Source organism: Meleagris gallopavo, chromosome 2 (assembly GCF_905368555.1).
Source record: "Meleagris gallopavo chromosome 2, MGAL_WU_HG_1.1, whole genome shotgun sequence".
In the NCBI taxonomy this organism is placed as follows: Eukaryota; Metazoa; Chordata; class Aves; order Galliformes; family Phasianidae; genus Meleagris; species Meleagris gallopavo.
Genome location: NC_139405.1, coordinates 67,265,645 through 67,280,743, shown reverse-complemented (window position 1 = coordinate 67,280,743; position 15,099 = coordinate 67,265,645). Strand labels below are relative to the sequence as shown.

General features: G+C 37.6%; 1 protein-coding gene across 1 annotated transcript in view; it reads left to right on the top strand.

Moving 5' to 3' along the window:
* The window catches only part of CRYBG1 (crystallin beta-gamma domain containing 1), a 95,403-nt gene extending 80,529 nt beyond the window's left edge, over nucleotides 1–14,874 (top strand). The window contains 7 exon segments of the mRNA XM_085217564.1: nucleotides 381–490; nucleotides 773–902; nucleotides 4,588–4,727; nucleotides 5,999–6,122; nucleotides 7,306–7,464; nucleotides 10,287–10,449; nucleotides 13,410–14,874. Coding sequence (XP_085073690.1) covers nucleotides 381–490; nucleotides 773–902; nucleotides 4,588–4,727; nucleotides 5,999–6,122; nucleotides 7,306–7,464; nucleotides 10,287–10,449; nucleotides 13,410–13,498 — 915 coding nt within the window. The 3' untranslated portion in view covers nucleotides 13,499–14,874.
* The last annotated feature ends 225 nt before the right edge of the window (nucleotides 14,875–15,099 follow it).

Genomic DNA, 15,099 nt, shown 5'->3' with positions numbered 1-15,099 from the left:
CATTTTGTGAGAAGAGTATGTATTTTTGAGATTAAATGGGTTAAGAAACTAAAACAAAACAGTTTATTACCCTTTTCTAATCATGTGCCTATCCTATCTGTTGTGTGGGGATTTATGTTTTTCCAGCAGATAGTTGAAGTAGCTATCTTTGTTCGTGCTCTTTGAATTATTTTGTATGTTACTTAATTACAACCAGAGGTGTTTTTTGGCTTTGCAGTCCTTGTTCAAGTAACGACACTGAAAATGTAACAAAAATCTATGAAACTGAATTAATCTGGATATTAAATATATAGTAATGCAGTTATAGAAGTAATGGTAGAGATGTGTTGATGAAGGTTAAAGCATTAATTGTTTTTAAATATGTTTATGACTCTTTAAAGGTCCAGTTATTTTCAGAGCCTGAATTCAAGGGTAACTGTCAAATACTTGAAAAAAACACAAGATGTATTGATTCATTTACTGTGAAGTCTTCAAAAGTTTTAGGTGGCAGGTAAGTTATATCAAACAAATATTGAAAAATCACTGAAATGGGTAAAAATAAAAAAAAAAAAATTCAAACGCTTTGTAACATCTGAAATGGTTTTACCTATGGGAACTTAGAAAGAACAGTGCTGTGTGATATACACACATATGCATGGATATTTAGCTTATCAGGACAAAACATTGTATGTGATGTTTCTGTGAGTACCTCTTACTAAAGACTCAGAAACACTACCATCATTTTATTTCCACAGTTTTCCTAAAAGACAGTTTCTTCTGCTTCTTCCTGCAGCTGCATAGTTTTTGACCAGGAAGAGTTCTCTGGTAACCAGTATGTTTTAGAAGAGGGAATCTATCCAGATCTGATGGCAATGGGGTGTTTGTCCCAAGCAGCTCTAAAATCTTTACGGATTATAAATATAGTAAGTAAAGCAGATAAGTACACTGATGTCTCCTCTCCTTTTTTTTTTTTCTTTCTTTTTTGTTTTTTGCTTTTCCTTTTTTGTGACAATAAAAATGTTAGGGATATGTAAACAGTAAAGCAAACACTCTTTGTTTTTTCCTGTGCAACAGCAGTGAAACATCCTATCTGCAGTCAGTTTTTGTACCTCTGTGCCATTTTTCGCAAAAGAGAGGACTTCACAGGAACAGGTGTCTGGCATTGCTGTTCTCCATAACAGCTTAAAAAGGACTTCCATAAAGATAGTTAAGGATGTGTGAGACTCTTTTATTTCCCAGTAGAGGAGATCACTTAAAATAAGTTGACAAATAGCAGTAGGACAGCGTGAAGTAACGCTTGTACTCTGATCATTGTTTTTTACTCATGTTATAAGAGCAAACTTCAACTAAGGAACTTTGCATGAAATACATGTAATTATAAAACACTATTTGTATCATCAGGGAAATGCAATTTGTGTTCATTGTGAAATAACGTACCCTTCTAGATAAAGTAAAGCAACACCCCATGCCATTTGGTAAAATCAGACACTGTTGTTTTGTGTGTTGGATACAAACCTAAACAACATTTACATGTTTTGTAACTTCTCAGTGGTCAGGAACAAGTTTGTTCAAGCCTGTAACCAATCATTATGATGGATCACTTATGGAAACTGCAAATATCTCTTAAGATCAAAGTGATTACTAGCAAAATGTAGTCAAGAATCCAGGAACTTAATGCAGCTTTACAGAAGAGGTGGTACTCACTCTAAAAATGGAGGAGTACCTTATTGACTCTCCTCTTTGAATCTGGCAACTGTATTGCAGTCCACTGTAATTTTGGTAACTTGTTAGTGATGTAGCCGTTGACAAAGGAGAACTAAAATGTGTCATCCTCTTTCATGTCTCTGGAGCATTGTCTCTGGTACAGTGTAAACAAACATTTGCATTAAGTATGTCTGCCTTGTGAACTCTTTGACTATCCTGTAGACAAATGGCATTAAGAACAACAGAAGTTGTTCTAGCCAAACTTGGTGGGTGGTCACCACAGATTGAAATAGCTCTTCTGTACATATCGGTATCAAGCTCTTGGGTCTTAAATGCTTATTTCACACTGGTAGGATTTTTCCTCCTGAAAAATTTGTTCTTTGTGACAGAGATTCTTGTGTTAAAACAGCCAAATGACAGTTCTTGAAGTTCTTAAAGCTTCTGAAAATTGTTCTTGCCCTACAATTTATCACACTTCAAACAGTAGTAATGAGCTGTGTCTGTCTGCAGGTTATGTACTGGTGCTTTCTTCTTCAGAGGCTTCCTACCTGAGGAGAAGAGAAAAATGGCTTGCTTTACTCAGTTGTTTATTAGGAAATGATAAAATGATAAATGATAAGTAAGAAGTTAGATGAAAATGATTATATTATACTGTCCATTTTTCATAATTTTATGGAAACTTGAATTTATTCTTGGTAGCAGTTTCTTCTGTCACATTTATTTTGTGGCTAGTTTTTGGCAGTGACATTCTCTATTCCTCCCCACCAGTTGCTGGGCCTACAACTTTCCCTGTGATTCTTCTGTCTGTTTCTATCCAAGAAGCACCTTTTTTTGCTTTAATATGCAAAGCTGGTGTAACTACCCAGCTTAGCTCCATTTTGCAAAGATCCATTTCTAAGGGACCATTAAAAGAACAACATAAGGGATATTTTATAAACTTGGAAGTGAAAGTTAAAAGGGCTTTTATTCATAATCTCAGTATCTTTGCTTGATTGTCCTTACTTTGCATGTTCCAAGTAGTTGTTACAGATGGAAAAGAGTGTTTTTCCTTTTTGAATTTGCTGTGTGCACCTTTCCCTGAACATAATATAAATGCAACCATGGATGTGGTTTATACTTGAATAGTCATGCTGAAAATACTTGTTTTTAATGAGCAACTCTGTGAAATAGCTGTATGGAGATATACTTGAAGTCTGCTATGTACAGAGTAATGCGTGGGAGAAACTGCAAAGATAGATAACTCTAAGATGACCTTGCACTTCTTGCTGTGGGGAATGTTTTGTATAACAATGTTGCTGCTGAATCTTAAAAAAAAAAAAAAAAAAAAATGCCCAGAGTGGAAGGTGTGGTTGAAAAATTGGAGGATTTCCTTTTTTCTCTGTGCTTTCTTTGTAATTAGATTATTTCTGAACTGTTGTGTGTGGCTCAAGGGTTGCTGTCTGACCTGTTTTATATCACAGAAGGCAGGTGCAGGTCTGTAAAAGGCTGAAGATTCAGATACTGGGAAATAATCATGGTCCATGTTGGGCTCTTTACCCATGTTTATGCTCTAACTTGTGTTAACCTTTAATAGTGGGATTAGTCTGCTCTGAATTTGGAGTAAGCTGAAAGACCTCTCTGGTGTTTTCTGCAAATTAATATCATGCATGCAAACAGGAGTATAAACATAGCTCAACTGCTTTATGATAATCTGGACTACTGCTGAGATGATGGTGATGTTAATGTAATCATCTGGGCCTCTAGACATCAAAAGGAAGGTTAAAGAAGAATTTTAGCACTGTCAAGAAAGTGGTTGACATTAGATTTTTTCTCACAAGAGCACAGAGAAGCATAGATATTCACTGCTGTGTGCATATGGAGCCATCAGTCTTGGCACGGCCTGTCTTCATGACTGACATCATTGTGAGTCTCTTCAGACTTTGCTCTGTGTTGATATGTTTCAAGTATGCAAACACATCTCAGCAGTAAGGAACTCTTCTGTCTGTGGCATTGGGTTTACTCAGTTGTGACTGGAAGACCGGTGAGAAGAAAAATGACCCTGCCTCTCCCTAACTGTGACTCTAAGTTGTGACATCGGGATACTCAGATTTAATTAACTTTACCCTGAGGGATTTCAAATCATTACCTCCCAGTTTCCAGGGAGAAGCCATATTTATGAGAGGCTGTTTCCAATCCACTGCAGGTACCTGATGCACAGAAAAGAATCCAAGGTTCGTTATCCAGAAAGCATTTAAAATAGATTCAGCGATGCAGGGAATTCTGTGTGAGTAGGAACCCTTTAAACCAGAAACATTTTGACAGAAGGAATGAAGAATCATCTCCCCAGAGCCATTTGGAAAATTCAGATATTAGTTTTTGTCCGAGTCATGAATTTTACCTCAGAAGTATGAATCTTGACACTTTCACTGCCTGGTGATACTGTCATGATCTACTACAGAAGCTAGAAAAATGAAAGCTGTGAGGAATAAGCAATGCTGGCAAGACTATTGTAGTTGGAAGCTGTAGAAACCAGTATTATCTGCGTGTTGAGATCTGAAAATGAAAATTCTTACAATGAATGGGAGTTACTGCAGTGGAAGAGAGATATGGCATTAATTAAAATGTGTTTTAAGATATGATTAAGATATGCAAGAATTGTCCACAGATTTTTGTGTGCCTTATGATAAGCAAGTGTGTGATGTTGCATGCAAGAAACCCCCCCCGTGTGCTGTCTATAAAGGCTTTTAATGACATTTTCATTTGTTTCTTTTAAGTATCCTATTGCAAAGCAAAAACCTTTTTCAGGGTCTTTGAGTTGTAACAATCCGAAAACGGTGATATAAAAGGGTTGTGTGAAGTAATGATGCTCACAGTCAGTGTTTTGGCTTTTAAATTCCTATAAAAATGTTCATCTTCTTTGTGCAGGAGCTGTCTGAGCCATGCATAGCTCTTTTTGAAAAAGTGGGTTTCCAAGGAAAAAAAATAGAATTCACTACAGAAATCTTAAATCTCCGGTTCCTGGGATATAATCCTCGAATAGCTTCAGTTCAAGTCCTTGGTGGCACGTGAGTTTAAATCCACTTCTTGCATCTTTAGAATTATGTATTTATCCAACAGAGGGGAAAAAAAACCCACAAAAAACCACAGGTGGTAGAAACTAAGGAGAATAAAATTGGAATACCATAATGTGCATAGTGCATTAATGCACATTGTACTTACAGAAACTTACTCTCATCCTGATTCCACAACACTGTCACTGACTCACAAGGAGGTGCCCTGTGACTGTGATTTTCTAAGAAGCTGAAATGAATTTGAACAAAGCTCACTAGGAAGCGGGTCCCAACTGTCCTGCTAATATTATAAAAGCTAGCTTGCATAGCAATGTTAAATCTAACTTCTGTGCTTTTGCTTTAGGTCCTGATCATAACAAATCATACAGTTTGTGATCTGTGTCCCATATCCTAAGTTCAAAATATTTTAATAAGCTTTTATTTGTTCTTTGTTTTATGGACACTGATATAATGAGATTGTGATACAGCCTTTTTGGTAGCATAGTGCTTGTAATAATCTCTTTGACTTCAGGAATTGAGTCAGACTCGTTATAAATATATCAGTTAAGTTCATTAATTATTTTTCAGCAGTTCTATTCCCTATTCTCAAGAAGATTATGTTAAAAAAAAGAAAAAAGAAAAAAGTAGTCCGTGATGTTTAAAAACTTTCAATATCTCAACGTATCTGTTAAATTTTCTCGCATTTTTCCTGGAGCTAATTTTTACCACATTTGATATTTACCATATTTGTTTGCCTCAAGGTTTTCTACCTTGAAGGATCACACTTCTTTTTTTTTTTTTTTTTTACTGTTCCTTTGCATTTAAATGTGTTCTTTTGAAGAGGTAAATTCCCAAGCATGTGCAAAAGATGCTGTAGGATAGCTCAATATTGCCCTCAAGTGGATAATTAATACCTGGTCTTAAGTACAAACCATTTTCCCCATCTGGAGGAACAGGTCAAAGGATTCCTTAGCTCACTGAACTGAAGTTTATTCAACTTGTAGTTTTTAAATGACTCCAAAATGTGAAATCCAATGCACTCCAATTCTGTTGACCAAATAATAACATGATTTTATTACTTTTAAGGTCCATTAGGAAGAATCCTTGTGCTATCAGTCGTTGGGCTAAATATTTAACACTACTGTTCTCTGGGATATATTTCTGTTAAATCTGTTTGGTTTTTTTTATTGTTATGATTATTTATTGTTGTTGTTATTATTCTAAAGCAGCAGCAAAAGCATTATTTGTTTTTTTTTGTTTTTTTTTTTTTTCATTTTTCCCCATAGATGGGTAATTTATGAGCATAGTAATTACAGGGGACGTCAGATATTGCTGTCACCAAATGAAATTCCAGATTGGTACAAACTGAGTGGCTGCTGTCAGATAGGTTCTCTGAGACCTTTACTGCAGGTGAGTAGCTGATGTGAGGTTGTGAAGTACTGATTTATATAGCTGTGGGATGAGGCAGTATTATACAACTGAAAGCAACGTTAAAGTCTTGCTGCATATCACAAGCTTCAGTGATGACAATTGTGTGAAGAAATTGCTCTACTGTTTCACTGTAATAAATGCTATTTGATTATGCTACGTGGTTTTGTGTTACTGTTGCTTAAACTGTTCATTGGGATACTTCAAAAGAAAATATTGAAGACAATACATAAGGAGTAGTGAGCAATTTTAACAACTAATGGTTATAAATACCATGGATGGATAAGTCTTATCACTAGCTCCTCACTAGTATAGTCAGTAATATTTACATTATTTTTGGAGCAGCAACAAAAAAAAAAAATTGGTCAACAAAATTGGATAATTTCAAATAGGAGTGATACTGTGCTGACTGAGGATGAAAAATCCTTTCTTGCTTACTACATACATAGAAAAATAATTTGGAAATCTAATGTAAAACTTCCCATACTGTTGTTTTTGTTTTGTTCTCAAATAGGGACCTTGTAATTTGGTTCAAATGCTGCAGCAATCCCCTGAGCATTTGAAGTTCTTGCTGAGCTGTATTTTATTGAGGAAGCAACTTTTTGTAACTTACTGATTACTTATACTGGTAACAAATGCTTACTGTCATGGAGCTGTCTTTGTATAGCCTTAAGCAGAGCTAGGAATAATGCATTTTGACTGCCCCGGCCAAGAGCTTGTCTAAACAGAAGTGAATGTGAAGCAAGCCACAGCATGAATGTGAAATATTTCACTGGCATCAAGTGTTACAAGTAGCACTGCACAAGTGCACCTTTTGTGAAGACTAGGAGCATCTACACAGAAATTTGTTGCTGTTTTGAATTCAGCATTCTTAGCATCCCACTGTGTGCCAATCCCAGTGCACAGGCAAGCCTAGTACTAGGGCTCCGTGCAGAATGGCAGGTTCTCAAAGCTTGAATCGCCTTATGCAGGTAGGGACTTCGTAATTCAATCCTAAAACAGAAAAGCAAGATTTCTGAGAGAAAGAGATGCACCAGGTTGAGCATTGAGTAGTGAGCTGCTCTGAAGTTTGCTAGAGAAGGGTATGCTGTGCACTAGAGAGACTGTGGTTAGAGTTCTGTTGTTGTTGTTGGCATTTTTTATTTTATTGTATTTTTTTCTACAGAAACGTGTGTACTTCAGGCTTCGGAACAAGGAAACAGGAAAGTTCATGTCAACTGATGGAAACTTGGACAATTTGAATCTTCTCAGAATACAGGCTGCAGAAGATGTAGACTTAGATGATCAAATCTGGGTTTATCAGGATGGATTCATAAGATGCCGGGTAGGATTCAAGTTCAATGTGAATTATTTCTTTCCCTCTTCAATTACAGGGTTCACTAATTGAGTAGAAACTGAATTCATCTTAGTTCATTGTCTATGATGTCTATTATTCAATTTCAGCTGTATTACAGTGTCTGTGGAGCTTTTGGTTGGTGTGTGTTTGGTGGCTGTTTGTTGCACTGAACTCTGGATTTTATTTTTTTTTTTTAGGTGTCATAGTTATATGACCCTTTCTTTCTGATGTCATTGAAAATCTGAGATTCAGTTATTATATATTTTTACCCTAAAGAATAGTAGTCTTATAAATCATAGAATCATAGAACTGCCTGGGTTGGAAGGGCCCATAAACACCGCCCATTTCCAACCCTGTGCCATTGTCAGTGCTGCCACCCCGAAGCTTAGCTGCCCAGGGCCCCATCCGATCTGGCCTTCAGTGCCTCCAGGGATGGGATGAACAAAACACAAACAGTACTGGAAGACCATCATCATGCTTTTAATGAGCTTCTTTTACTTTCTTGTCCTCTTTTTCCACAGCAAAAACATTACAGAAGTATCAGGTTATATCCTCTTCTGCGTTCAGACAAGCTTAAGGATGAAATTCTGCTTTCCTTCCTCCCCCCCCCTGCTGGTTATTCCATGTTTGTCAAGTTCCATCCTTTTTCCATGCCTCCATACAATTTCCCAAATGAGGTCCTACTTTTCTCACAGTTCATAAAACTAATTGTGTAAATTGTCATTGAGGTGAGCAGAAATATTTGCAGTTCATAATGTTTAAACATGAACAGTCTTAGGTAGGGATGCAGGCCAAAGAAAATTAAGTTACTTTAATACTGTTAAACAACTTGACTGCAAAGAATCATGTGAACTTTTTCAATAGGATTGTATAACTTCAAAAGCAGATGTTTATAACCACGTCATCTATGCTGGAGGGAAGAATCTTGCTGTTAATAAGCTAAGGCATTGTTTGGACGTGTTTACAGGACAGATGCAGTGGTAAAAGGGATTTATGCAGGCAGTAAAATTATACCCAGTAAGCTAAAAGCTTGAATATCGTATCCAAAAGACTTCTCATGACTGTCTCCCTCAAACATTTCATTGCAAATTTTTATATCACGACAGCATGTACTGTATGATTCTGGATAAATGCTCTTTCATTTTTCTTCCCATGTATGTATTTGATAGTGCAGTTTTGTTGTACATGGAAAATACACAGCTTGTTCTGTGTAGCAGTCAGGTAACTCAGCATGGAGTGCAGGAGGGCAGCACTGATCTTCAGTAATGAAACTTTGCCATCTTTCTATTGAATGGCAGCGAAATCTTTGTAATTAGCTCAAACAAATTGTTCTCGCCACATTTTAGAAAATGAAGCTCATGGGTGGGTAGGTGCATGCACATAGGCAGACAATACACTGGAAGAATTTCTGCCTTTGTAGCTCTAAGTTTAGGGCACCTTAGTGACTGGATCACTGCATCCTGAGATCTGCCTGAGGTTCCTGGATAGGTGGGATAAGTCAGGGAGCGGGATATTAATATCATTCCTCTCATTTGTCAGCAGAAATTGATAAGAATTTAGATTTCTTCACTCAAGATAAGTTTCTTAGAGATGCATGATACAACAGGCTCAGGAACCTACGTGGAAACTTTGAGTCCTCCACATCCCAGTGGAGACAACTTTTAGATACAAATGAGAACTAAATTGACTGACTTTGTGGCTGTATTTCAATTCTAGATTATGATGGTAAGAACTATTCCTCTCTCAAAATGGCATATTTAATAATTTTGGGCCATATCAATAATGGCAGAATGAATGTTTAAACTACCACTGAAGTAAATTCAGAATTACAAGAAATTCTGTGGCGATCTATTGATCACTGTTCCCACAAAACAATTCACTATAATTCACCCCTAAGACAGCATTCTTTTCAAATCAGCTTTATTTTTGCCAGTAGTCTTCTTAACCGTAAAGATATTTGTAGAGTTGTGACATCACGTAATCTGATAGATGACTACAAAAGGATTATAGAACAAAGAGGAAAATAACTTTGTAACGTGCTGTGACACTTCTTATAGTGTGAGGTTATGTCCTTTCTCAAGCTCAAAAGGTTACTGCAGAACTGGAAAAGACTAAAGAATAGCAACAACAAAAAGACAACAGAGGTGATGCATGGAAGAGACTAACTAGCCAGGACTACCTGCAGTGTAGACAAACCACCTTTAAAATAAGGTAGGGTGCAGGAAGGAGAGCATCGAATAAAGCCAATTGTTGCATATCAAATAAATGTTTTGTTGTTGTTCTTGTAGTAGTAAAGATGTGGACCTGCTTGCTACAGAAGGGTTGTGATATGGAAAGGTGTGTGTTCGAAAGGGTTGCATTGATATGAGTGAGTAGTAACAAATTTGCACACAGGACAGGAAGCATGTAGGTATTAGAGATACCAGCTCTGCACAGAGAAGTCTCTGGTCTAGAAAGTGCTGTAAACTGAGAGAATGTACTAAGAACATTCAGCATACAGAGCAGTGTGAATGTAATCTTCCATAGCATCTGTTATCAACCATGGATAGAGGCAGGTGCTAATTGCACCTTTTGATGTGATACAACGTGCCTGTTTTAATGTCCTTACCTAGTGGAGAGTGTCAGCAGAAACAGGAATGGATATAAAAATAAATAGCCTTGAGTTTAGGAGAAAAATGCATTTATTAAGGGGAACGGAGTTCTTAGATTCTGTTTTCACCTGCTTTCATCTCTTCTGTCTGATTAAAAAAATAGTGGATATTAGAAAGGAGGCCTCTTGAATAATTGCTGTTGTTTTTCTGATTATTTAGATGGCAGAGGATTGCTGCTTGACAATTGTTGGAAATCTTATAACTCCTGGCTCTAAACTTGGTCTGTCGTTTGAGCGGAATGAAGACAAACAGTATTGGCATATTAGTCCCGATGGCAGGATTTACAGCAAGATGAAACCTAAGCTGGTTTTAGATATCAAAGGTAAGCAAATGTGTTTATCTAATTATATTGTGTCTTAATTACATGGTATTTACAGTGGGATAGGCATTAAATGTGCCTATAAATTAAAGATGGTGTTACAGTTACTTTAATCTAGAATCAGAAAAGACCCGATGAGCTAGTCTGACCTCCTGAGTTATACAGGCCATAGGACTTTGTTGCAGTTTTCCTGCACAGAGTATAGGAACCCACAGTACTGGCTTATCTTGTATTCCCAGTGTCCACTCAGTGTTGTAGATACCCTCAGTTAATTTTACTCAGCATTGGGTAATGTGAATATAATTATTTAAAAACGCTGAAGCGAAGTTTTTCTTACCTAGCTTCTCATTAACTTTAATTTGTATAGAGCAATTTTTCTTATACATTAGTTGTAGATGCAGTAGCCAAAGGATATTAGGAAAGCAAAGGCAGCACTGTAAACTGACGTGAACAGATGAAAAAAGTTCTTTCATTTGTTCATTAATGGCCATACCTATATTGTGAACATGAAATTCTGTCACAGCAGCCTAATATCTACCTGCATTCAAGGCATGTCTTACTGTAGTTGTTGTCACAGGCAATGAAGGTACTGTTTCTGAACAGTCTTTGCTTTCATAATTTCATAGGTCTGATAAAGCAGCACAGTGATCACGATCAGGTGTTCCTACATAACTGCATTTTTTTGGAGTGCATAATCATTTTTATTGCTGTTGATTTCTTTTTAGCAGTTTTAAAATCAATTCTGGATTGATGTTGTGGCTTTAACTACAACAATCTCACACACGCAAAAAAATTATCAGTCACCGGTCAGCACTTCGGGACTAAAAAGGACAGGCAGAACTGTGAGACAAGGGCTACGTAATGTCTGACTGCGATACAGTGTTGACACAAATACTCATAAATTCTCTTTACAGCCCTATAAAGTTGGCAACGATTAATGTAAAGCTTATCAAAAAGACTTTAGTTCGAAGGACAGTCCTAATTCAAATCGGGTCTGCTAACATTTTTTTTCTGTAGTCAGTTCTAAGTTGCAGCAAAAAGCAGAGTACTACCACACCAATGTGACTGCACTTAATCACGTTAAAAGCGCATCACATATTTTGCACTTAAAATTGATCAACTTCATAATGGATACTTTGGTTCTGATGACCAAAGTACAGACCCATTCTGTAAGTACATTTATTTGAGAAAGCATAGTAGGAACATCATCTCTTTCTGCCAATTCTGCTGATCCAGTCTTGCCCACAAATGGAGCTGTAATGAACTTTTCAGTAAACGGCTGTGGCTGTTTGGCTGCACAATGCCACCCAGTGGATACTCGGCACGGTGCAGTGGCTTGCCTAGAGCGCGGCTCTTATAGCAAATAGCTCCAAGTTCCACCGAAAGAAATCTGATCTTTTCCCATTATTACATTTATATTTTACCGAACACTGCTTACAAAGTACTTCCTGCCCTGCAGTGATAACTGAGCGATGGAGCCAATGTTATTTTTTTGTACCTGCAGGTTAAAGATTTTTCCTGTGGATGTATTTGATCTGGTGTTCCTCTCCCAGTTTTTCTTTTCTGAAGAAATTTGCCAATATTATGTGTCTCTGTTGCTTCTTAGTCATTCATTGGTGATGGGGAAATATGTGAATCACGTTGGCACAGGCTGCCCAGAGAGGTGCTGCAGTCACTGTCCTGTGTGGATGTGGCACTGAGGGACAGTTAGCTGGCACGGTGGGGATGGGCTGACAGTTCAACCAGGTGATCTTAGTGTTTTTTTGCAACTTTAATGATTCTATGACTCTCAGAGACCCTTTCTGATCTAGTACAGTGGCACCAGCAAGCCTCCTCCAGATCTCTGAAGCAGAGATCAGCTAAGGTGCCTGAAATGGCATTTCCTTAGTACAGAAGAGCTGTTATTAAATGTGCACAACCACGTAGGACTCCAATTACCTGGCCTATTATTTCTAGGATCTGTTGGAGTCTGTATTTCATACTCACAGGAGGCTTCCAACTGCTGGGCATTTCTTCTCCTATAAGGAGGCTGTAGGGAGGCACGGGAGAGGGTGCAGAATGACAGATGGGTGTCTGTAGGAATGTCCCAACGTTCTGTACAGATGGCTCCTTACAGTGGAATGGTACCAGCTACAGCAGGTGTGGTACCATGTGAAAGGCATGCAGCTTATGCTTCTGCAGTACATACGAGATCAAAAGCAGTCAGCTCTGCCTTCAGTTCTAGTTGAACTTTCCTCTGCTTCTGAGTCCCAGTGAGAATAGTAGTAGCGCTCCTCTTCTATGGGAGCACATTTGGCTCTGCGTACCACGAGTAGTAAATGAAGCCCTTTTAAGAAATGGATATATTTTACATTCAGGTGTGCTCAGCTCCCACTGGGAACAGCTCAACATCGCTTTTGTTCTGTGTATGGCAACCTGTGTTGCAGCTGGTCAAAACATAAGGTGACAGTGGTGAAGAATAAAGGAGACTCAACCTCATCCCCTGGCTTGTTCTAATATCTATATATATTAGATAGATATAGATATATATTAGATGTATAAATATATATATTTTGTATGGTCTTGCTTCTGTTGACTGTTAACAGCAGGACTTTCTTCATGGTGTAAATGTCATCTTTAGATCAAAGTGACAACCACTGAAGGGAAACTGAACAGTTAACTTCGATTTTTGGGAAATGGCAGCCTTTAAGGAGTCAGATGTGACTGTATTACAGTGTTTCCTTCCTTCTCCGTTCAGGCTGAAAAAGCTAAAGTGCTGAATTAGTGAAGGGGGTGGAGAGGAGCAGGCAGATCTCCCAGCTTCAAAAGAAATTCCAAAAGCTGGTGGTGATGAAAATGAACATAATTTGGAGAAGAAGGAAAAGCCATCTACATCAGTACTTATTAGAGTAGCTGTGAAACCCAGAGCACAGTCTGCCTCTTAGTTCAGTGCTAATCTGTGCACTTTGAATTCTTCTTTGCAGGGGGCACACAATACGATCGTGATCATGTTGTTGTCAACACAGTCAATGAAGAAAAGTTATCACAGTGCTGGGAACCACTGGTTGTGTAATTCTGAATGAGAAAGGTGATGTCTGAATTGGGCACTGTTCTGGACACTAGAATTGGCACTGCCAGCTTTGAAGGATGCATGATCAAGAGTTCTGTCTTTTCAGCTTTACAAAGAACAAGCAACGGAATGATTTCATATCTCTCTACCGAACATAATTAACCCTATAAAAGCTTGGGTATCTCTCAACCTTTTTTTAAATCATTGCAACTCTGTGAGATAGAGAACAGTAGCATGCTTCAGAGCAGTGGGGAAGAACCAGAGGTGGGAGAGGCCCCAGAGTTACAATCACATCAGTGAGTACTTAATCCAGAACAGTCAAGAAGTGTAATTTTAAATTATTTTTAAAGGTTTTTTTTTTTTTTTAACTAAGGGCTAAAATAATTAAAGCTTATTTTATAAAGGACAGGAGTGCAATGTGTATACGGTATAGCAGTTTAAGCCTAGTGGCTGATTAGTATAGAAGAATATTCATTACTGAAAATTTAATATATTTGTCTCACTGTAACAAACATGTTTACTGAAAGCTTAAGACCACTAGCAAACAGCTGATCCAAAGAATTTTTAACAAGTGGTTTCAAATATAGTTAGTATGCTAAAGCAGTAAGTCTTAAATTAAGAAGATAAATAATCTAGATTATTTTCTCATGTAGAATGAGGATATGAATGAATAGATGGTTGTTAGAAAAAGAGAGGGCTGACAAAAGAACTTACCAGAATGTGAAGAACTTGCCTGCCCACTTCCTAAGCTGCCTTATTTTTTTGTTACATATATTTGACTTCTTTGCCAAGACATTTTATCTTTTAAAATAGCTCCAGTAAGTACTGTCTTCCTGAACTCTAGAATCATTTCCTATATAGAAAAAAGAATTCTTAAGGAAACTATCAATAACTATGACTGCAAAAGCACCTAAGCACCATGGTTACCAGACCTTTTAGCCACCAACTTTTGGCCTATGCTCTGGCTTGCTGTGTTAGTTTTCCATAATAATATTGGCAGAAAAGTAAAATATGAAAAAACTTTTGTATTATGCTGCTGTGTTTTGTTTTGGCTTAGCTCACTGTTATTACATGCTGCTCCCAGGAGCACCCAGGCCTTTGTCTTGCACAGTAAGTCTGTTCAAAAGTAACATTTTCATTACTATTGTGTTGTCTCAAAGGACACTGGTGCTTGCATTGTCACCACCCCAGAGGAAGTGCCTTACTAATTTTCCTCCTGTACAGAAGTACTGAAGTTTTATCGCTCTGAAATGTGCTGCTTTTAGTTCTTCATAGAAGATATGTTGTTATTGGTTTCAAATAGTGGTACTTTGTCATACCAGTGTGCTCTCGCTATATGTAATATAGCATTTCACAAATAAATTTAAGTTAGATAACAACTTACTGAAGTTATTTTTAAGTTAAGTTAGAAGCAGAACTGTCAAACGTCACCTTTCTATCTTGTGATCTTCTGTAGCACTAATTCCTCTGCTACAGCTGCAAGCTCTGAGGAAGGGGTGCTTCTCCTGTATAAACAGGTGCTCACTGCACAGGGGTCTGCATTAGCACATGGCACTCTGTGGCATGGTTTTTCCATGGCCGTAGCTGCACCACAGGAACTGTGC